At 43.0% G+C, this 23,710-nt stretch overlaps 1 protein-coding gene across 4 annotated transcripts in view; it reads right to left on the minus strand.

Moving 5' to 3' along the window:
* PPP1R12A (protein phosphatase 1 regulatory subunit 12A) overlaps positions 11,330-23,710 on the minus strand; it is a 124,349-nt gene continuing 111,968 nt past the window's right edge. For 2 of the 4 annotated variants that reach the window (XM_021385247.1, XM_021385245.1), the window contains 2 exons: positions 19,748-19,798; positions 11,330-13,493 (listed from right to left, as the gene is read on the minus strand). In XM_021385247.1, the coding sequence (XP_021240922.1) occupies positions 13,407-13,493; positions 19,748-19,798 (138 nt within the window). In that variant the 3' untranslated portion in view covers positions 11,330-13,406. The other 2 variants (XM_021385246.1, XM_021385248.1) reach the window with 2 other exon arrangements.

Raw genomic sequence — 23,710 nt, forward strand, 5'->3', positions numbered from 1 at the left:
GCGGGGCCGCGCCGCTCCAGAGGCCGTCCGCACCTCGGCCGCTGCCCGGCTCGCTGCCCGGCTGCCCCGGCTGCCCCGGCTGTACGCGTTTCTTCCTCCCGTCTGCACTCGGGGGCCGGAGAGCTCCCCGTCTGCGGACAGAAGGATGGGAACGGAACGGCTCTGTGTTTTCGTTTTGTGACGCGGAACGAGGACGTTGGGGAGGTCCGGGAGGGTTCTTCGTGGGTGATGCTGCGGCCCTCGGCTCAGAAATGCCGCTTGGTTGGAAACCGCGTAGAACACGTGTAAGAGGGAATGGGGCTGAAGCCTCTAGTATTCATTACGTGGTCCGTATGGACGAACAAACGGTAAAACCTGCCTGGAAAGCTCCGCTTTTCTGCTGTCGCCGAATTTGCTGTGGCTTAACAGCCCCGAGCGCCTGATACGAGGCTGCCTGCAACCTGCCATTGAATCCAAGCCTTGTGGCCGCTTTAGCCCTGCACCTCTCTGCCCTGTGCTCACCCCACCAACCTTCAGCGCCCCTCTGCTGATTGCTACTTTAACTTGAGACTTTCCGCTTCTGTCTCATTTCGGCTCTGGTTTGGGCTTAGGGCTTCCTGGGTATGGCAGTTTTGTTCTAAAGGATTGCCGCGCTGTGCCTGTGGCAGCTGGGATGCCGGGCTCCTCAGTGCAGAAGACACCTCTAGCCTTGTGGGCTAGAGCGGGCTGGTTGTTCTGTGTGATGCTGGGAAGCCATCAGCAGGCAGAAAGGATGTTTGAAAATATTGCTGCAGTACACAGTTATTGAAGTTGGTAATATTTCTCTTTACAGATTGATTAACAGTTAATTTAACAGAAATTTTGATTGGGCTCGCCCTGTTCTCAGAAAAACATTCTTATCTTCACCCTTCTCCACAGAATTTTTAAGTTGCAGAACCACAGAGCTCTGTTATTAGAAAACACAATTTAGGAAAAGGATCCATCGTGTGAATTCTCATCTGCAAAGTACTTTTCCTGTTCTGCAAATGCTTCCTTTTAAATGATGAATCACAGAATCATTAAGGTTGGAAAAGACCGCTACGATCATAAGTCCAGCTGTCACCATGCCCCGCCATGCCCACGTCCCTCAGTGCCACATCCACACGGTCCTTGATCACCTTCAAGGACAGTGACACCACCACCTCCCTGGGCAGCCTGTGCCAATGCCTCGCCACTCTTTCTGAGAAGAAATGTTTCCTAATAGCCAACCTAATGAAGACTGAGAGAATCACATAGGTGTAACAATGCCAGTGCTTCAACCCTGCCATTATACCCTGCATACCTGGCTAAAAATGTGTAAAAATCACATTCCAGAGCCATTCTTTGTAATGTGATGTGTCTGTGGAGAAGCGCAGCCGTGTATTTCAGCTCTTGGTGCAGCCCCCTCTCCATTGCCAGGTACGGGTCAGTGCTGGCCTCATGCAGCCTCTCACCTGCCCACCTCCCTCCAGGACCTAGGGCTCACAGCCAGCAGATTTATTATTTTTTTTATCTTCTATTAAAAACATTGTGAGGTTTTCTGTTGTTGTTGTTAGGTTTTTTTTGGCACAAAAAAGCTGCATTCCTTGCAGTCTGTTATACATTAACAGAAGTTATGTTGCGGTGAGCGGGGCTGGACCCGAGTGCCCAATGCGAAAACGCTGACTGTCAGATGTTTGCATCTCAATAAGCTGTCTGTGCTGGAGAGCTTTCAGGGATAAAGTCCCAAATAGTTGAAGTATCGCACTGCATGTTTCCCTCAGCCACAACTGAGAACAGCTGAGTGCGCTGCAAGCGGTTTTAGAGCTGCAGTTTTCTCTTTTCTTACATAAAACAATCTTGGGGATATTCTTAAGGCCTAGAGATACAGTTGACGTTATTAGCTACGTTTTAGGCTGGCATAGCGACAGGGGTCCCTAAGCCTTAAAATATTGTTTTTTGTCTATTCATTATTATGGAATGAGATTTTCCCCTCAAGGTAAAATTACCACCAGGACATGGTAGGATGATCGTGGTCTCCTTTGCCAGGCAGAGCGCAAACACTTCATCTTCTCAATTTAGAATAGAAAACACCATTTACTCCTAAAATCTTGAGGAAATGAAGTGTGTTTTGGGATTGAGCACGTTAAAGCTGGTTCCTCTGGAGAAGGCCGCAAGTTGCTTCAGCTTGTCATGGTTATTGTTCTAGATTCAACCAATTATCCGACCTTATTGAGGTTCTGCATCCAACTTTATCACAGCCACAATCTTTTATGAAGTGAAATTTCTCAAGGGCAGGAAAACAAAATAGCGAATGCAGTAATGTACACGGGCTACTCTGAAAGTAATGCCTCCTGTTTTATTATGTTGGCCCATGACATCAGAAACGGATGTTGGTGGTATGGCAGTAGAAATTGAACCTTCCCACCAATATTCCATTCCATGTTGTTGCTGTGTGACAGATGGCAGCAGAGGGGCAGTCTGACACGATGGCATCTGACATGGAAGTGTGTATGAAGCAAAGGGGTGTCACGGAATTCCTCCAGGCAGAAAAAATGGCACCCATTGACATTCATTGACACTTGCTGAACGTTTATGGAGACCAAACAGTGGATGTGAGCACAGTGAGGGGTGGGTGGTGCAGCTCAGCAACGACGCTGTCACAGCAGCTTACTTTACCCCAGCTGTGTCTGTCGTACCTGAACTTCCCTGAAACTCCCACTCAGAGCACTGCCTGGTGCTCCCCACCTCCCCTCCCTTGGAAGCCCGCTCAGCCAACATTCTTCATCTTTCTTCTCCCGGTGCAAATTTTCTCAGTCCCATGCTTGCTCTACCTGCTCTATCACTCTTGCAAAATTTATTCAGCGCGCTTCTCTGCAGTCCCATTAAACCTCTCTGCTGCTTTGCACTTCACCTGCTGGATAATCCTCACGCGCACCACTTAGTACACCAGCTAACCACCTACTGACTGTTCATGCGCCGTTCTTCCACAAATGCTGTTGCTTAAAATTACTATAATTCCGTGAAATCTTACCGCCACCTTTTCACAGAAATACCTGCTTTACTTTTTATCCGTAGAATTTCAAGAGCCTTCTCTTTAAACCTTTCCCATTAAACCACTTACTTGCAACTCCTCTCTAATCTTTCTATAAAACCCCACCTATGCTCCAAGACATTGCCAAGGTCAAATCTCCTTGTAAAAGTAAAATAATCCTCCACCGTAGCACTGCTGTCCCTCTTGACTCTTCCTTTTAACCTCTTCTTGCACATCATCTGGCAGCAATATTCACTTTCCTATCTCAGATCACTCACGCTGCCTTAGGCAGCATCCCTAGGATGAGCAAACCTAGTGAAGTCTGCTTTGCAAGTACACGAGTGTCTTCCTCCTTGCACTCTCTCCTTGTTCCTAGTTATGTCTCTAACAGAAGAGGACATCCCTGTCAGAGACAGTCAAAAGAGTTAAAAATGTTGGTGCTGCTCCATAGTCTTGGCTTCTACCCTCTGCCTTCAGAAGATTCGTTTGTAGTGGATCTCAGTGAAGGAGTGAAGCTGTGGAGGATAACACGGAGATGCTCTCTGTCTGATTTCTGGACAATGGATTGCGTATTTTGCCTCTAACAAATTTCCCTTTTTAGGCATAAAGAGAGATTTTATTTCTGTTTATATCTGTACTGCCTGTTTTTCAAATTCTCTTTTAATCTTCATCTCGTTTTATCTACCCAATTCTGTTATCACATAGTCCTAGTTGTTTTTGCATTTTTGTCTGAATGGGGATAAACTGCTATGCCTTGCAATTTAATAACACTTTCTGTTACTTCTGAGCTGTGCATGCTATCTAAATCTGAGAGGCTTACCCTATCATCATGGATTTTTATTTCCTAAACTTTTCTTCCAGGATTTAACTAAATTATTCTTATTTTCCCCTCTGTGTATCTTAGTGCTGCAGTGCTAACCTTCTGGCAAGGTTCACCTCTGTAACGTGCTGACAGCTAACGGTGTTCTTTTGAGTCACTGTGGTCAAGCCGGTCAGCTATGGTACTTTGGTCTGGCTTCTGTCTGGAAACTCGTACAAATCTACAATCTCTCCTTTGCTGAAATACCAACTTCATACTATCTGCTGCGTTACTGAATTGCTTAAAACATTTTTAAGTGCTAGGTCCTGATTTGAAATGTTGCAAGTGATAATAACAGAGCTTTGTGTAATAGCTGGATTTATCAGCAGGTGTTAGCATTCGAGATCAGTCCTAGGGGCACACCTTCTAGTCTGGTTTCTGTATGTGTTTTTACTCTTCTTGAACTCTGCTATCATTTGACCATAAATAAACAAATAGTTTCTTCAAACTATGTGGTATTGTCTCTTGCAGCCAAGTTTGTTAATCAAACTGATGGAGGAGTGCAGTATGGAAAGGGAAATAAAAGCGTACAGAAGGAAGTTAGCTTTATTTTTCAACTCATAGTATGAGAAATTAACGCAGAGATTACCATCTGTCTCCAGCTTGCAGCTGTGGATAAGAATGACAGTAGAGATGACTTCAAAGGCATATTGGGAAAGAACATTTTCTGCCACAGTTCACAGTCTCACTCTGTAAGATGTTCTGTTGCTGCTTCTCATGTTCTGAACCGTGTGCTTTTCCTGCCTTACAGGAAAGGAGACCTTATGACTGCTTATCTTACAGCTCCTCACTGTTTGTGATGGAGTTCAGTCAGCAGAGCTTTGAAACAGTTTACTGAGGAGCCATGCTACCTCTTCTTTACTATTCAAAAAGGTACTGTCTAAGGACGGATTTGAACAGTGAACAGGGTGAGGATGCCCTAGAGCAACATGTTGAAGAGCAGGATGAAAAACAGACGTGGAGTCAAAGTGTTACACAGTGAAGTATAAGAAAGCTGAGAAAAACCAAAGCTGACAGGTCCTATAGCATTTAGAGGGGAAGGGAGAAAAAGGTAAAGGCTCTGAGGCAAGCTAGGAATATGCTCAAGGGCCAGTTTGCAAAAAGCGTGGAAAAAAATCCCCTGACAGCACATCAGTAGGGCCAGGATATGAGCATAGTACAAAAGATGCATATTGAGAAGACAACTGGTCCGTTGTGGTCCCACTTCTGTGCTCCCTGTGAAGGAACCCAGGGTGGTCCTCACAGCAAAATGCTTCACAGCAGGGTGAGGGGAGGGATTGTCTTGCTCTGCTCTGAGCTGTGAGGCCTCACCTTGAGCACTGTGTGCAGGTTGGGTGCCACACCATCAGAAGGACATAAAACTATTGGAGAGTGTCCAAAGCAGGGCTATGAAGATGGGGAAGGGTCAGGAGGGCAAGATGTGTGAGGAGCAGCTGAAGTTCCTTGGTTGGTTCAGTCCAAAGCAGAGGAGCTGAGGGGAGGCCTCGTGGCGGCTGCAGCTCCTCACAGGGAGTGGAGGGGCAGCGCTGAGCTCTGCTCCCTGTGACAGTGACAGGGCCCAGGGAACAGCACGGAGCTGTGTCAGGGGAGGGGCAGCTGGGAGTTAGGAAAGGGTCTGCACCGGAGGGCGGTGAGCATGAAACAGGCTGCCCAGGGCAATGGGCATGGCCCCAGGCTGCTGGAGTTCAAGGTGCATTTGGACAGTGCTCTCAGACATAGGGTTTGATTTTGGGCAGTCTATGTGGAGCCAGAGGTTGGACTTGGTGATCCCCATTGGTCCCTTCCGGTTTGAGATATTCTATGAAGTATTGGAAAGAAACAGAACAAATTGATAAAGTGAAAAATAACATTGCCAGACTGGGTGGTGTTGACAAAGCAGCATGTGAAATTCAATGTAGACAAATGTAGAGTGACTTACATTAGGAAAAATGTTCTAAGATAACGTACCACCTGGACATACCTGAGCGTACAGCGGAGGAGATGGAGTTGGCTCCCTGCTGGCTTGCTAGTCCAGCCCTCCATTTGCCCTTTGGGGAATGAACTGCTTTCAAACAGAGGTGCTCTTGGTGTCTCTGTGCCCCGTTGTTTGAGAGAGATCATGTCGCCTTCTGGACACAAGCCAGCACCGCATGTTTTCTGCGGTGTGTTTGTGCCACACTGCACTCCAGCCTGCCCAGAGAGTCACTGGGCTGCCACCAGCTGAGGTATCTGGTAGTGAAGGGCTGGCCGTACCTCTCCGTATGACAAAAGTAATATCATAGGTTTACGTTACAGTTGAGATAACCTTAAGTTATCTGAATAACACCACCTTTGTTACTTTTTGTGTTTATGATAAGCTTCCAGATTGGATGTCGACATCTAATGACCTCCATTAGTGCTTAATATAAAGCTCTTTGTATACCAAGAAGCTTTTACCAGCGCTGAAGGAACCATCAGCTCCAGCAGAGCCTGTTCCCTCCTCTGAAAGGCAGCAACCTCTGTACTGTAAAGACAATTCAGTTTCTGTCTTTCTGTATCTCCATACTGAAGCATAAAAATAATTAGAAACCAAATCCAGCGGTTCCGAGTCGCTGTCTGTCTGCGTCCTGTTGGCGCTAGTTACCCTTCGTAAACCTTCAGAGCTTTGGCTTGTTTGTTTTTGATGAACAGCCCTCTAGCCCTTGAGAGTTACTTTGATTCTTGGAAGGACCAGTATGAAATCACCGAGGTCTCCAGGCTGTCCTGTGCACCCCGTGGTGGACCCGCTCCGCTGCTCCCTGCCGTGGCCCCGCTGCAGGTGAGGGCTGCCCGCAGCATGGGGCGCACAGCCGGGCCCAACAGGACGGCAGCGGGCCGCCTGACAGCTCTCCTCAGAGAGCTGACTAAGGAGCTTGGCCCGCGCTGTAATGTGGCAGATGATGCATGCAGAATGGAGTGTGATGGCTTTTTACAATGCTTTGTTTGAGCTAGCCATTCATTTGGAGGTTATTCTTCTCCTGCCCCACAGTATTTCTAGGACCCGGTGTTTTTCATATGATGGACCATAAAGAAGTTGCCTTGTAGAAGGAATGGGGCAGATATTTCAGGAATTCAGTGCTGGTTATTAGTAGCAATCATCTGGAAGTGTCCAAAACAAACACAAACAGCAATCAATCAGTGGCTGTGGCATATCAGTGAGTGTAAGCAGAGGAAGGAGAGCGGCTAGGAGAGCTTAGAGCCGTGCTGAGAAAGCAAACAAAATACAAAGGGAGAGAACAGCTTAAAGAACACCAAAATAAAATATAGTTCCTATTGTTAAAATGATGCTGGTACGCTATATAAAGGGACTTCTTCCAATGCTAAATGACCCCCGCGGTGAAGGCGTGGGGCTGAATGTTTCTGCGAACAACCCTAACACAAATCACCGTGCCTATACTGTAGCCATTTGTTTACAAACCAGAGCGGGCACATCTTAAAAATGAATTTTGAGTTTTTCTAATAGCATGCATCATTTACTGTCGAAAGGTGAAAGCTGCTACGGCATTTAAGTAGTAAAGTTTTAAGTATGTACTAAAGTTTTAGGTTAAAAAGGGCCTTGGCAAGGGGTTGGGCTGCACACCTTGTCCTGCATACCAGCAAATCCGCAGCCAGGGATACCTGTTAATACCATTGGCCCCAAGAAGCCACAGACCCCACCGGCATCCCCAGGTGTTTGCTGTATTGCTGGACACTCAAAAAGAGGTGAAAGGAAACTACACAAGAAACAGTGAGTGGTTGTTACCCTGTGAACGCCTCGATGGGTTGAGACCAGTGGAAAAAGTGCAAGACCTTTAACTGCTCTCACCTTCAGCTATGCAGAGGTGTGGAGGAGAAAAACACCTATGAAAAACAGTGCTGATTCCCGCCGAGGGAAACAGCCGGATGGAACAGGAACAGGTGACTTGCAGAGCGCTTAGCTTATGGCAGAAGCACTCCCTTGGGTTAGAGAGAAACTAGAGTAGGTGGGAACTAATTGGCTTGGTGGAGACATTCCTCCTGAGTAAAGATTAGATTATCAGGGGAAAAAAGATCCTGCGGTCAGGGAAAGATTAATGGCATCTCCCAAGCGCATTAGGGCTGCGTGCTGCTGAGAGGCTGGGGATGCAAGGACACGGGGAGGGGAGGCGGGCAGCAGGGCGGGGGAGAGGGCAGGGAGCGCTGCCGGAGCTGTGCTCCGCGGAGAGGCTGGCGAGGGACAGCCGCAGAGCCAACAGCCAGCTCCGGAGAGCGGGAGAGTCAGCGGGGGAGCAGAGAACGAGTAGAAAATGCAGGGGCGAAGCAGGAGGGAGGGAGACAGGCTCACGGGCAAAAATAGGCGGCGGGTACCGCGAGCACCGAGTGAGAAGTGCTGGGGTGGATGTCCCGGGGGTCACAGAGTCACAGAATCGGAAGGGACCCCGGGAGGGTGCCGGGATCCGGGAGGCGCTGAGAAGGCCGGCAGCCGAGGGGCAGCGGGCGGAGCGGGCTGCTCCCCGCGGGAGCTGCGCTGCGTCCATCGGCTTGTAGGGACTTGTAAAGTATGAAGGGAGTTCTTCCCGGCATAACCGCGTGGAGCAGTGCGAGTGCCACTCCCCAGATACTGCGGAAATTCGAGTGCTTCAGCTCTCTGGAGAAGCGGCCACTTGGGTCCGCGGTCACCCCGGGCTGCAGGGGACGTAACCGGGCCCCGGAGCCCTCTCCCGCGCGGAGAAAAGCGCGCGTGGTGCCGGGGAACAGGGGCGGAACGCTGCCGATGCGGAGCTGGGGGGAGATTTCCACTGCCGGCCGCGCTCCGTGCCTCCCCCGGCACCGGCACAGCGGCGGCACGCGGGGCTGCACGCAGGCGGACAGCGCGGTCCGAGCAGCGCCGCTCCCGGAGCTCTGGCTCCGCCTGGCGGCCGCTTTCCCACCAGGCCGCAGCTCGGGCCTGCCAGCGCCGCGCCCCGAGGGGTCCCGACCGCTCCCCCCCGCCTCGCCATTCCAAACGGGATGGAATTGCTCCCGGTTTCTGCGTGAGACTGAGCAATCGGAGTGAAAGCCGGGGCCGTGCTCCAGGTGGTGTGATCACTGGCGTTACCCAGCGAGAGAGCTGGCGGTTTAGCTGAGGCTGAGTTACCGGCAGCGTACACATGAAGCAGCACCTACTGCCACAAATCAGTGCGAGGACAGGATTCGGCGTGCTCTGCTGTGTGCTGTGCGGCTGAAGCCGAGGGGTGACTAGGTGGCAGCTGGAGAACCACGCCTGTGGTAGGAGCAGGTGGTGCAAAGTGGAAGGATTTAGTGCTTGATTTTTTTTTTTAACAAATTCACTTTTTGTTAAATCTTGTGTTTGGGCAGTGAGCAGACTGTGTATTCCGCGTCCATTTTGCCCAGCTGTGCATTTTGTCCCAGCTGATGGAATGGAGCTGCGCACTTTCCCTTGGGAAGCCCCCAGAAAGCAGCAGCTTGAGTTCAGCTGGAACGCAGCAGCTGCACACCAGGCCGCCCCTTCTGTGGGCAAGAGGAACCATCGCACCGTGGGTCACACCTGGCACTGACGTGGGGCTGGGTCCCAGTTCCCGTTGGAAGGCCACGCCAGGCGGCAGAGCCCCGCAGGCCCAGTAGCCCCACACTGCCTTCAGCTCAGCCCCGTCCACCTGCCCGGAGGACTGGGAGCAGTGCTGCATGTGGAGTGCCCAATGGCAGCACCCACGCCTCTTCTTGCCCACCTCACCTCCCCCGGTTTTGTTTTTTTTTCATCCAGCACATACAACAAAGGCAAAAGACCACACTGGGAGAGGAACTGTGCTGGCCTGGCTAACTGCTCTGCTCAGCGTCAATGGGTTTGCGAAACCCAAGCAAGAAGGGTGAAATAATTAGCTGGAATGCGGGGCTTTTGTCCCTGCGTTGTTATCCCCAGCAGATCTGAAACGTGAGACATCCAGCAGGTGATGCTTTCAGATGAAAAACGAACAGTTCCTCCTTTCTCCACCGACTACATACTTTCCCTATCTAATCAGTAATACAGAATGGGGAGGTGCTGACAAAAGCAGGAATAGCTGATGACTTCACCAGTGTGGCAGCAGCTCTCCCTTCAGCGTGGGTTTATGAAGGTATTTTTTTGTTTGCTTTAGTTCTGTCTTTCAGGCAGCCACCTTCTGACCCGGCTGCTGGGTAAGGTCTGTGATCACACCACCTGGAGCAGGGCCCTGGCTGCAACTGTAGCAAATCCCAGCCGCCTCAAGACAAAGGTAAAGCACGTACCTCCATCGCCACCATTTCTGCCCCTTGCTACTTGTGGTTTCGACCTAAGAACCTAAGGAAGCCAAGTCACCACAGCTAAATGTTAACGCGTACATAAACCATGAAAAAACAACCATCTACATGGTGGCTACAGTTCTTCCTCCATTCTCTTTAAAAAAGATTCCATAACAAATTGTGTAAAGTTTCTATAGCTGAGTAGTTTTTCTTTTTTCGAGCTGTTTGTTACGCAGTGAGTTTCTCTCCTGTTTTGCTGTGAGCCTTCAGGATTGTAGCTGGAAGTTAAATTTCACCTATAGAACACGTTATCCTAACATCTGCACAGTGAAAGCATCAAAACTTGAAGACAGGATACCTTTTGAAGACCGCCCAACGAGCAGTGGCTATGACTGCTGAACAGATAAATAGCAATAGCCAGCGTTAACGCTCATCTGAGCATCACCAAACCAAAGCTGGTTTGTTACCCATTAAGTGCCGCGGTCCATACACAGTCCCTCCATCCTCCCTGCACCTGGTGCTGCTTTCCCACACGTGGTCACCCCACCTCTCAGGGTTCGGCTTCGCTAATGGGTGGTTCTGTGCATTCCCACTGCCTCTTCCTTCAGCTCCAGCTCCGTCCACGCTTCCATTTGTATTTGGTGTTAACTGTGGCACACAAATATCCCTCCCTTTCCACACTGGGACAAGTCCTCTGAAAATCGAAGCTGCCGTTCTGAATGACCATTTCAGCCACCGGTCATTTAAGCAAGCCTGCTAGAGTCAGCGGCCAGCAGTAATGTATTTCTCATATGCCAACTGTCCCTAAATCACAAAGTAGTCCTCTGCCACTACGCTGTTTCTGTGGCAGCGTGATTTTGCTGGGCTGCGTTTGGTCTGCAGCACAATTGCTACGGGGTGAGCGTGACGCAAGTTCAGCGATTGCTCTGTGAGCTTCCGATAACACCACATAAAAAATGGTTCTCAGGTTCTGCACACAGACAGGTTTATGTAAAATATAGAAACATTTGTCCAAGTTGTTACAGATTGCATAAATATGGCATTTGTACTGTAGCATTTACAGATGTGCATGTACAACGATGTGCAAATAATCACAATTTGATGACAGTCTTTGAAAGGTACTCCAATTTGGCATCCAAGTGACGCAATGAATGAAAAATGCCCACCGAAGAATTTAAATGGCAAACTTACAACACCGCTTAAGCTCATAACAAACGTCAGTGTCTTCCCAGTAAAACTTTCACACATTTAAAATAGTTTGTATTCATTTTATTTGTATATGTCAAAATACTTTTTTTTTTTTCCAAAATAGTGGGTTTTGCAACTAGTTTCATGCAGATACAAGGTCTGCTCAGTACTACCAATAAAATCAATATAGCACAGTAGCCATTCATTTTTTTTTTTTAGATATAAAGAATAAATAACCTAAATATAAAACACTAAAATATTAGAAACACTTATTTAATCATTCACAGGCACCCAAACTTTACCAAATATAATCGAGAATATGCCTAACTGTCTTGTAACAGAACTCAGTACGCTGCAGCCATTCAAACTGTTCAGTTCTCCACTTATTTTACGTTAGCATATGACAATGGAAGTTCCCTATGGTTCAGACCCACCTCTCACACAGATCGATTACAATAAGATACCTCAAACTATCCGTGTACCTTTAAAAGCAAGAATCCTGAGCTTGGTAGTAAGAGCATAACCTTACATCTTCAAAAAACCAAACAGCGGAGAGAGGATGTCACGTCTTCCTTCCCCAGACATATCCCACCCCCCTCAAACTAACCCCACCCCCCGTAGGCAGTAGAACACAATGACCTTTTTAAATGAAGGGGTACAAATTCACATTTAATATAGTATACAATATAATCAATAATACAATAGCTACTACAAGCTTTACAATGTACAATTGGTTTTAATGGCTGATCTGTTCAGTGGTTTTAGGCAATAAAGTATGTGCCGATAGGATGTCGTCTTCTGAATGGTTTAATGAAATATAAAAGCTGTTTCTAACAAAAGCAATCTTCACTTAAGTACTTTTTTTTTTGTTTTTAAAGGCCACTGAAATGTATAAAATGGTCTGACATGACGGTGTTATCAAATTAGATGCCTTCTCACATGGCAACAGTGCATATAAACATTAATGTGAGTGTAACGGGTTATGTTTTTCAAATGATTTAGTAACATTACTTTGGCTAGCACAACAGTTTTGGACAGCACTCAGATAAATACAGGTATGTGAAATGTAGTGAAGCAGTTATATTTATGCATTTTTTATTATGGTGAACACTATCAAATGAAAAAAAAAAAACGGGAAGAAAAGATAATAAAGTATTTTATATAGTTTAGACCTTTTGTAAAGATAGGGCTCCATACAATGTACAATGTCTAAATTCTTTATACCATAAAAATTAATGAACTTTGTTAAACACACTATTCTGGAGTAGCCTAATTTGCATTAACAGACATTTGCAATAGGGAAATATATTCAAGCATGCCACGTGGTGGTCTGAAAAATCAAACCAGTACACATTTATATATACAGCATCACTCAGTACCTGCTCAAATGAATGTGACGATTACAGGATCTAGCATCTTTCACTACAAACTTTTTTTTTTAAGTGACCGATGAAGGCAGAAAACAGGACTCTTAAAATAATTCTAGTTTCAACTGACTTTTAAAGCATTTTGTATAGGAAATAAATGCATATTGCACAAACAGTGAAAGCAAATGTTCCACCAAACATCTCTGATCCAGGTGGTCGGACAATACAACTCTAGGTAGCTACACAAATAATGTAATTTAAAAGGATGTGTGGTCTCTGCAAATGGTAAAGCTGTGAAAACACTGTACAAGAAAATCTGGTACAATTAGAAGGGAAAAAAAAAAATCCAAACTTAAGATTTAAAGAAAAACTGAGTATAGAAAAAAAAAACCTGGGAGTTGTGGCACAACAAAAACATTATTGAGTAACTGTCTTCTGTGAGAGCTGAAAGCTTTTGTTGATGTAAAAGTGTTTATGTACAACTAAGGCTTACTGGTTAAATATCTGAGGCGTATCTGGCCTTGAACACTTTCCTTATAATGCTGTAGCTGTAAACAAGATTTCTCAGTCATTTTTCTTCTCAGCAGCTGCATTTTAACAGAAACAATGATCTTGATACAAAAACACACAGGTAAGAGGGCGTTTGGCAGGATATCTGAAAATGACAGTCTCCGAGGGATCTTCTCACACTTCCAGTGACTGCCATACTATGGTCCTCTGGAGTTACTAGCGATGTGCAATACCGTTATCTGCTGCTGTAGTAAGCCCTTTATTTGGAAAGTTTGCTTATAACTCTGATCAAGGCCCCATTTTCATCTTTTAGCCTCTGGTTGTCTGCCTTCAGGTCTGGTAGCATCTATCAAAAAGGAAACACAATGGTTATTTGCTGTTATACTCCAAGGAAAAGCAGCAAGACCAGACAAGCGCTGGGGATAAAAATCTTCACTCGGCCGAAATATTTGGGCCATTATTCTCCCCCTTTGCATCAGCAGTTCACAGAATTCTCACCTTTTAGCAGGGTAGAGTTAGGAGCTATAGATTAAGAACTTTCAGTTGCCTGGTCTAGATGCACTAAAATGAAGTGGTGCAGATGAGCAGCCTCTCCACAAAAGCATTTAGAGTAGCATAAGGAAAGCAATTAAATGCTTCAGATTTCAGTGCAAAACAAAAAACGTTCATCAGTGGCAATTTAAAGAGGCTCGTCTACACCGCACTTGCACAGTTTCAAAATAACATGCTGTAGCTAATTCTGTCTGCCACTGTTCTCTTGGATGATTTCATCCTGATCAGATACGGCCTGATCCAGCTTATTAACTCAAAGCATTAATCTTTCAATCACTTCCAAACTTGTGTTCAAGCGCACATCCTGTTCTCTGAGATCACATCCCTGAATGGCACAGTTCACGCAAGCTCAGATCACCGAAACACCAGGCTGCGCACGCAGGCATTCTGGTTAGGAGATGGCAAGTTAAGGTTGCCGCAGGAGATGGGTGACACGCAAGCACAAGAGCTGGAAGGCAGAGCCGGGTGAGGTGAGGTTTGGACAGGATCAGACAGGAGAGGGGGACAAGCCAGTGCACAGAGCTTTGTACTGCTAGAGCAGAACTTATCAGAGAAACTAGAAGTAATCTCAGAAATTCTCGGTATCAGTGTTCACACACTGATAACAAACCACCTATAAAACTCATGTCTGTATTACGTGTATGGCTTCTAGCAGCAGGTTTCCACAGGCCACAGCCTATTCCTGCAGCATGGTTATTCAGTAACCTCAAGGTGCAGGAGCAACACAAGAGGTCCAAGTCCAACCAATGACCTGTGTAACAACTGCTACGTAATTTTTCATGATGAAATTTCCTTGCCACTAGTTTTGTTTTCATTTTATCCAAACAAAATCATACTTGTAAACCCCGTTAGAACACTATTATGGAGCAGAAGGAACTGTCAAGTTTAAAAATGCAGAGTTAATTATTACACTACAGCCTTCATTTACACAACTCCTCCAAAGGATTCCTGTCCACAATCGGTTCACTAATAGCAAATTTGCACAGAGAGAACAGGCTGGTGCATGAGAGATGACTGAGGCTGCTGGTTCTCTACTTTCTTTACCTGCAAATACCAGAGTATGTGAAAGAAAGACAACAGGGTAACATAAGTGGAAAAAAAGGAAATCTCCACAGTTAGAATCATTCTCCTAGTCTGGATTCCAGCTCTACTCCATAGTGTGGCTCAGGGCAAGCCACCCAAACTGAGCTCTTCACAGGGAGTTGGAGTGCTTTAATTCTACAGCTTCCATTACAGTCAAGTGAAAGCTGTGCTCTGAATATCAAGTGCTGTAAAACACCGATTGCTTTCAAAAACCACATCAACATATTTGAACATGAGCAATACAAGCCATCATTTGACAATTTTCAAATATTATCTGTGATTTTTACACTGTAAGATAGCTTATTACCACTACTTCATGTCACGTTTCTGCTATGAAGAGACATTAATTTACTTTCCAAAAAACTTGCATAGAGAAAATACACAAAAAAAACTCCCAAATCTTACGAGTAAGAGGAGATAATTTTGTGTTCTGTGAGTTTGGACAGTTACATTAATGCTGCTATCTACTCCAGGAAATGGAGTGCCTGCAGGGGAAAAGAATCAAAAGCTACTGTACTATCCAGGAGAATTCTAATATACACATCTAGGGATCAAATGATTTCTGTATTTTTCCTTCTGATGTCTTGGATTTGTGACCTCAGGTTAGTGTCTTGTTCTGACATTGGGTAGGGTCTATTGGGAAAAGAAGGGGTGAGAACCAATCTGGAGAGTCCATCTAAGCACAGCAACTCCAGTTATTTCACAGTCCTCCTTCAACTTAGTGACTAGGGAGCAGTCAGTCAGTAATATGTTATTCAGGCAGACCCGGAAACTGCTGTATTTTCTGATGAATCATTTTAACAACAACAAAAAAAAGCACTGTGCAAATCTCTGTGGATAAATTTAAATCCTGATTAAAGCAGTAGGTAGAATACATATTAAGAAAATATTTTCTCTTTTGTTATAAGTGTGCTAAAGAATAGAGGAAGACTGGTAGAAAACAAAAGGAGTTGTAAGTAATGGGAGACTTATCAGAAAGGATAAGATCTAGTAACATAAAATACTTACGCTTCCCATCTATACTAATCCTGACACATAAAACTACATATTAAGCCCAGACAAAGACATTTATGCAATTTTCTTGGAGCAGTGCATTCCTGTGGTACTCAAACTTCTTAAGAGATGGCATCACATGCCTTTCACGTGCAGAAGCAGAAAAAAACTTTGCATTAAACCCACTACAATTTGCAATTACAATCTCCATTTAGTACTTTAAATTTGCCTATCTGTATTATATGACTAGCTGGTAACTCTGCAGTTCTGTAGCAGACCAAATAATTTTTCAATAACCAGTTGCTGGAACCAGCTCAGTAATAATAATGTCTGTGTTTGCTGGAGGATTTAGTTGTTTGCATGTATAAAACAGCTTTGTACATTGAGATTAGAGAAAGCTCATGCACTGTCAAGACAACTGTTCAGATTAATCAGCCACACCGCTACGGTCAAGCTACCATCAAAATGTCCAGCGTCCCTGCTGTGTAGCCATTGCTTTTCTTTGCAAGTCCTGCTCCTTGAGCTTCACCATGATCTGCCTTTGAAAACTTCCTCTAAAGAAGGGAATACTGAATGGTTTTCTGTGGTTTAACATACTGAAAAGCCTTAGCATGGTTAAAGGAATGCCAGCACTTGCAAAAAAAACATGGTGTGGACATGTGGCTGTGGACAGCTGTCACTAGATTAGCTTGGCAGTGTTGAAAACCCATGTTGTTAGCTGAAGCTGATCTAAGACAGGCTGCCCTGAAGGGACAGTTCCCCCTCTTGCATCAACATGCTCCTGCTGCTGAGTGCTAGCTTTAGTTACACAACCACGCTGCAGTGAGATGGATCAAGTCGTACAACCAATAACGGGATTTCTTTTCAGCCAGCTCAGAGAGCTGACTGACTCACTAAGGGTTAACACAAGGGAATGTTCAGGAATGCAGGGCACAGACCAGGATCAACCTTTCTATCCACATCCTATTGTTAGGTCAACTTCAGGAAGACATAAAGCCGAAGGATAAACTTGCTATTTATTTCATGCCTCTTACTGGGAAAACCTGAGCTCTGACTCCTTGAGTGGGAAGAAAAAGCGTGCACTCATCTCTTTGCTTCTGAGAGGGAAAGGGGGCAGGCGAGGAGAAGCACGTTAGCAAGAATCACTGTGCAGAAGGAAAATTATTTTATCTTCATCTACAGATCTTAAAAACTCACTGAAACCTCCACCTCATACAGTTGTTATGTAAGAGGAGGAAGAAAGGCTAACAGATTTGGCATGGAGTGAAACCATATTCTGTTCCACATAGAAGCTTTGATCCTCCAGTGGGCTTTCCAAACAGCCATACAGTGACACTATGGACAACAAACTGATCATTTTTTCCAAGATGGCAATTAAAACAGTTCATATCTTTAACAGAAGGGGACTGGACAGGGAGTATAAACCAATCTGACGCTCTGGGCAGGGTATCTTTGTGTCTCTGTTTGTTTAGTCCTTGCATGATAGGACTGTTGTCCGTAACTGGAACACCTGCATATATAGCAATATATATCAGTAACCTTCAAATTAGTGCTAAAATTGCATATTCTAAGCTTAGTCTAGATAAAAATAAGGATTGTCCAGAACCACACAGGAAGTTAGCATGGAAAAGATTAACTGACTTCAAAGTCTGATATATTTTTAAAGCAAGACTTTGACACTCTCTGAACACAAAATCAGACAAATGAAAGAAATACAGTTGCTAATGCAGCTGTTCAGAAATGCATGGTACTGCAATCACCTCTCAAACTTTCTTTAGTTGCAACTAGATTTGTATTAGTTCTACGCATTTTAATTATACTGCAGTAAGAAAGACCCATTCTTAATTTCATTTTGTTAGATATCTAGAGATAGATCTGTTGATTTAAGCATTTACTCAAACATCTAAACAGTGACTTCAATGTATGCTAATGCAAACTCCACACAAATCTTTTCAAATTGTTGCCAGGGTGTTAAGGTGTCAAAGATCTTGTTAACCCTTGCCAACTTAGCTTCAAGGGAAAAATGACAAGCTTCAGTGCTAGTATCAACAATACCACACCGTACCAATATATCTGCAGCATCTCCATTTGCTACACCAGACACCATGCTTTAGCCACACTTCCATAACCAAGCAGTAAGTCAGCTTCCAACACACAAGTGTTAATAGTACAATTCTACCCAAGCACAAACTTATTGTCAGCACCTGCCTGGCTACACAAAGGAGAAGGAAGAAATTACAAGTCCACAGACCGCAGTTGCCTACGGGACCCTGACAGCTTGGCAACCACACGGGTCAAGGCCCTATTCTCAGTCACCAGTCGCTCATTTATGTGTCTCAAAGATTGAATCTGCTTTATTTGTTGCAGGTTCTGCAGGAATCAAAGAAATAGAAGTGAAAACGAGAAAAAAAAACAACACATGCATATTATGTTTAAAAGAACTAGAGATAGCAGGATTGAAAGAAAACTTAGAAGAGACAGTCCTGTTTAAAGTAGATAACTTGCCATGAAAGGAAAGTATCAGACAAGTGGCACATTCCTGAAAAGCAATCTAAGAACCAGCAGTGATTAGTCACAGCTTTCCAAAACAGTTCAGGACACATCAACAATGAGAGTTATTCCTGGAATTCTTTACTTAACACTGTAGTTGCACCAAAAAAAAATCTATTCAGAAGTCAGTAAATAGTGATGCACTTAACAGGTACGTGTGCATGACAGTGCAACAAACGATAAGAAGAATATTAATCTTTAATTCAAAACTTTCACATATTGAAAGTTAGCCTTTGAAAAAAGCCAGGTATTTAAATTCTCTATTTTTCTCTGAATCGCAGCTATTCCTAACAGCAATTTACAGGCTTATAATAGAAGCTCATATCCCCTTCATCCAACTCATAAAAGCAATTATGTTCCTATGCCATAATTAGCTTTATACAGATTTCACTTCTGAAGACCCCTGAAAGAACTTCATACACTGTGTCCTCCTGTTTGTGAATCCTGTTTGCTTCTGCTTGTCAGGCTCAATTACATCAACAAACAGTGCATGTATTTTAATGACAAGGATTTGGTAGTTAGTACAGTTTCTAAGCACCAGAGGGAGCTCAAAAATGAGCCTGAAACTTCTTATTAATCGATGACAACTATCAAATGTCAAAACAGCGTTTCTTTAAAATTATAGCACACAAAGATGTTTTCATCTGTTCCACAAGTTTTCCAACTGTATCTTATCAGTTTGGTAGGCTCTGGCCAATATTATATCCAAGGATATATAATACAAAGCAAACTTGCTAGATTTCTCAGACTTCTTAATCATATCAAAGGACTTAAAATGTTGATAAACCAGGAAATGAGACGAGTCAAAGCATGACATTTTATTATTCAGTGCACGTGGTAAATGGTGCTTTTCTGTCACAATCTGAAATTTAAATGTATCTGCTGCTTTTTTGGTCACTAAACACTGATTACTACTAACACTATATAAATTAAGTCTTTTGACATTGGTAACATGCTGCCTAATAAATAATTAAATGAACATGAGATAAAGATTGAAGCAATGTTTAATGCTTAATCTATGAAATCATCTATGCTTACATATGCTTAACCTACAGAATTATACACCATTATTTTAACTTAATATGACAGTACTGTATCAAAAACAAAGACTGCAATTCTGCCTTGATCAGATCAAGATATATTTCATTTCAAATGTCTTTGAATGTTTCTTGTCAGTCAGCGTGTGTTATACCGATATAAGTCCCAATGCTCACCTAGAAGATAAGCCCTACATCTATGACTGCTTATACCAGAGAAAAAGCTTCACTACATACAAAATGAAATGACTGACTTTGAGATGTGGCTATAGCTTAGTTATTTTCTAATGAAATTATAAAGACTGGTAATATTGCTAGACTAAGTGTTGTTTTAAGCCACTGACATCATAATACTCTGTGTTAGTAATGGTTTACCAATACTTACTTTCAGTTCCTCTTCCATTTCAGATATCCTTCTTTCTAGAGCTCTTCTTTCCTAAATCAAAAAAATGTGTTAATACCGAACAATACTTTTTGTATTAATTACTTCTTGCAAATGCTGTGATAACTGTGAAATATTTCAAGTTTCAAAGATCATACAACCAGAAGCACAGTGTAGACAGGAAACTTGTGATGGCAGTGATATATAGAAAATATTTCGACACCGAATTTTAATAACTTAGGAGGAAGAGCTATCGAGTCCTACAAAAGATACCCCTTCCTTTACACAAATTTAGACAGCTCAAAAGCACCATTTGTTTGGACTTTATTTTTATAAGCTAGGCTTCCGGAAAAGCTTAATATACAAGAAATGCAGAAAATGATCAGAAACAAACAAGAATATTAAAAGAAGGAAGCACAAAAGCGTAAGCTTTCAAAGACAAGCAATCGTAGCTGAAACATCAGCCTCAGCTCAGTGGGATCTGTCCACACTCTCAACCTCAACGTAGTATAGGTACAACCCAAACTCACGTTCTGTCAGTTCAGCTGAGTACCAAAGAAATCTAGCCACGTAAGACCACCTGCTTCTTCAGTAAATGCTTCCTGAGTATTTTCTGCGTTTCTAGTATAGTATAGTTTTTTTTTTTTCCTTCTTACTTGAGAAGCAGGAGAAATTAGCCTTTGTCAAGAACGTCAGGTTCTCATTAAAGTACCCAAGGTAGCTTATTGCAAATTAGCTTACTGTTTTCTATACTATGCTGCAGTCTGCGGTGCAGACACGCTACCATTTTCTAAGCGCCACTGTTTTGCTTAAACCTTATTGTCACACATCTGACAGATCAACAGCCACTGCAGGAGACTTCAGGGGCTTATAGCTTGCTTGCTTTCCCGTGTCAGACAATGCAGTGTATCTCGTTTAAAAGCAGTTGCGGTTATTCAGTATTCTACATTCGTATTTTTCCAAAGTGTGAAAGGCAAAAGCAACAGATTATTGCAAAGTGTACATATGCATCTGCATACAATGGTGTTTTGCAAACAGCAAGCAGCATTGACTGAGGTGTGTAAAACTTTGGTTAGATCATACCGCCCAGTAGATACTGACTCTTGCCGGTCACCTTTCAGATACAAATCATTTGAATTTAGTTTAATCATAGTGCAGTTATTCCCCAACATTTTCCCGTTTTAGCAAACAATTCCAAATGTTTATCAATGTAATAGATTACCGCAGTTGTTAGTACTTAAGGTACTTCACTCCTTCAAGTAACTACTTTTCCCATAATGATACTGTCTGATAATGATGGTGTACTGCAGCAAACAAGTGACTAAGAGAAAAACTCACGCCACCTTACATTAGTTAGTACCTTAGTTGCCAAGAAGTTTTATAGGATAACATGTATTATCAGTGCTGTTACATTAAGCAATATTTGACAATTCCCATAATTACCAAGAGATGAATGACTGATTAAAATCTGAAAATTTCAGATGGCTAAAAATTATTAGTCCTTCTGATGAATTTGTTTAACTTGCTTCTTGAACTTGTTTAATAACTATTAGCAATAGAAGTAGTCAGTTAAATAAAATTCTGATTTCATCATCTTTGCATACTTCACATTATATAAAAGAAACATTTAAATGGACTGGACTAAATATAAGATTTGCTGTAAAAAATGTACAGTTCTAATTAGATGAAACTATGTTTCTTTTTTCCTGAACCCCTTACTATTTTAGGAAGTGGCTAGAGAAATGCCAGCAAAGAACATATTCAGTTTCACTGAGATTTGCCAGTATCATCTGTTTAGTCCATGAACATAGAGAAAGGCTTTTAAATTTACTCAGCCTAAAATGTTATTTATTTCAACATTTCTTTAAGATATAACAAAAAACATTTGCAATTCTCAAGATGACGAAAAAACACATGGCAGTTTCTGAGTGTATAAAAGACAATAGCTCATTTGTATGTGTTAAAGCAACCTGAAACCAGTCTTAGTGCAGTAGGATTGAGGTACGTGGATATATACAGGTTAAAAACTCATATATTGAGTAATAAACAAACGAAAAAGCCCATCTCACCCCAGCACAAATTCTTAGATGATGAATTTGGAGGTAGCTGGTTAAAGGTACCTACAATTCTGATCCATATTGAAATCTTGCAGTCTGACTTTTATTATACTTTTCAGAGTGATAGGTAATTGTTAACGAAAGCCATATGTTTGCTTATGTACTTATTGCTAGTCCTTAAATGAAAAATGTTGGCTGTGTATCACCAAAACACATAATGGAAATCAACTTCTGAAGGCAGTTTTCAGATACAGTTTTAAATTTGTATTTTCTAAAGTTCGTCACAGTGAACTTCTAAGTTTCATAAGCGTTCCCACCTCCTTTACTGTAAAGGCATGTTACAACTGGAAAACATCATAGCTCAAAGATGCTGTCAGGTTTTTCTCTGCCAGCCTTCTATTTCTCCCCATCTGTTCTCACTACTTTACCTTTGTCCTCCCTTTTTCTTCTATGAACTTACATCAATATCTTCAATTTTGTATTTCATTTTATTGAAGTCATACTTGGAAAATTACACTTAGAAAATTTCTACAGTTTGTTTTTACCTTTTACATTTATATCGTTATTTCACCCATACAGGGAAGACTTCTTTCAATTATTCCTAAAGCCCTGCAATAAGTCAGCTTATTTCTAGAGATCAGCTAGTGATCACTAGCAGCTGAGAATCCTACTTCAGTCACTTTCAAAGTAAAAGTAACTCTGGATTTTAACAGGGAAAACAGAATCACAAATGAATTCCTGTTGAAAATTATTGTCTGACAAGAAGTAAATTTAACATCATAAAATAGAAGGAAGACCTCCTAAATCTTGTGTAAATCATGTTTCAGCCAGAGAGCACTATCACTAATTTTATTTACCTTTTTAACTGCTAGGTTCGGTCGGAATAACTTCAGAAAGAGTAATGTTTCCAAAAGACATTTCTGCTATTGAACTGAGCATTAACACAAGAGAAAGGTGCAAGAATTCCCAAAGCAGCCAATTGTCTTAACACAATGGCATATCTGGGGAAAAAGCAGCACAGTAATTGAATACTGAAATAATGTCAAGATATGCAGTACTGAATGTGGCACCTGTATAATAATGCATACAGTCAAATCTATGAAATAATTAAATGTCCTCTTGTGTGGCCATGATAGCGAGCAAGAAACCAATTAAAGCTGCTGATGAAACTTTTCTGCTGATGAAATCACTGCCTACAGCAGGAGGCCACAAGAACAAGCAGAAATAGGCACTAAAAGGTTGCTGCAATTATCTGGAGAGATTATTAAGATAAAACTAATGGAACTTCGCGAACTGCCTGAGAGGATTCCTGCATCTTCATGTTCTCCTATAAAACTGACTGTTTATTTATATACCACGTAAGTTTGTAGAACTAAAACTTGTTTTCTAAACCTCAAACACTGGAAAGTAAACGTACAGGGCTAGTAAATGTCAAATTTACTAGGGATAAGTAAATATATACCATACCACTTATTACCATCAAAGTCCATTTAATTACCATCAAAGTCCATTTAATTTCCTTCCAATTTTAATATCTAATGCGTCACTCCAGGATCAGGGAGGAGAAAGGTACGTGTAGCCAGGGACATAAAGGAAGCCAGGACCACAACAGAACAAACTTAGTTTGCTTTAAATTGTTGCTGAAATTAACTTTTATTGGGATGGGTTTTAAATGAGCGTAAAACTACACCCTAAAATTATAATGGGCACAACTACTGAAATAACCCCTGCAGTTTGTCTCATATGTGGATTTATTACATCTCCTTTCCCTGTCAGTTTAGGGCTCTCTCTCACTCTAATGCCCCTCTTCTTGCACTGCTCATTCATTTGCCTTCACCCTGCCCCTACACAGCGTTACAGTCCCTCTGGAAAAAGTTACAGTACAAGAGACAGTCTATGATTAATTTTA

Source organism: Numida meleagris, chromosome 1, assembly GCF_002078875.1.
Source record: "Numida meleagris isolate 19003 breed g44 Domestic line chromosome 1, NumMel1.0, whole genome shotgun sequence".
Taxonomy (NCBI): domain Eukaryota; kingdom Metazoa; phylum Chordata; class Aves; order Galliformes; family Numididae; genus Numida; species Numida meleagris.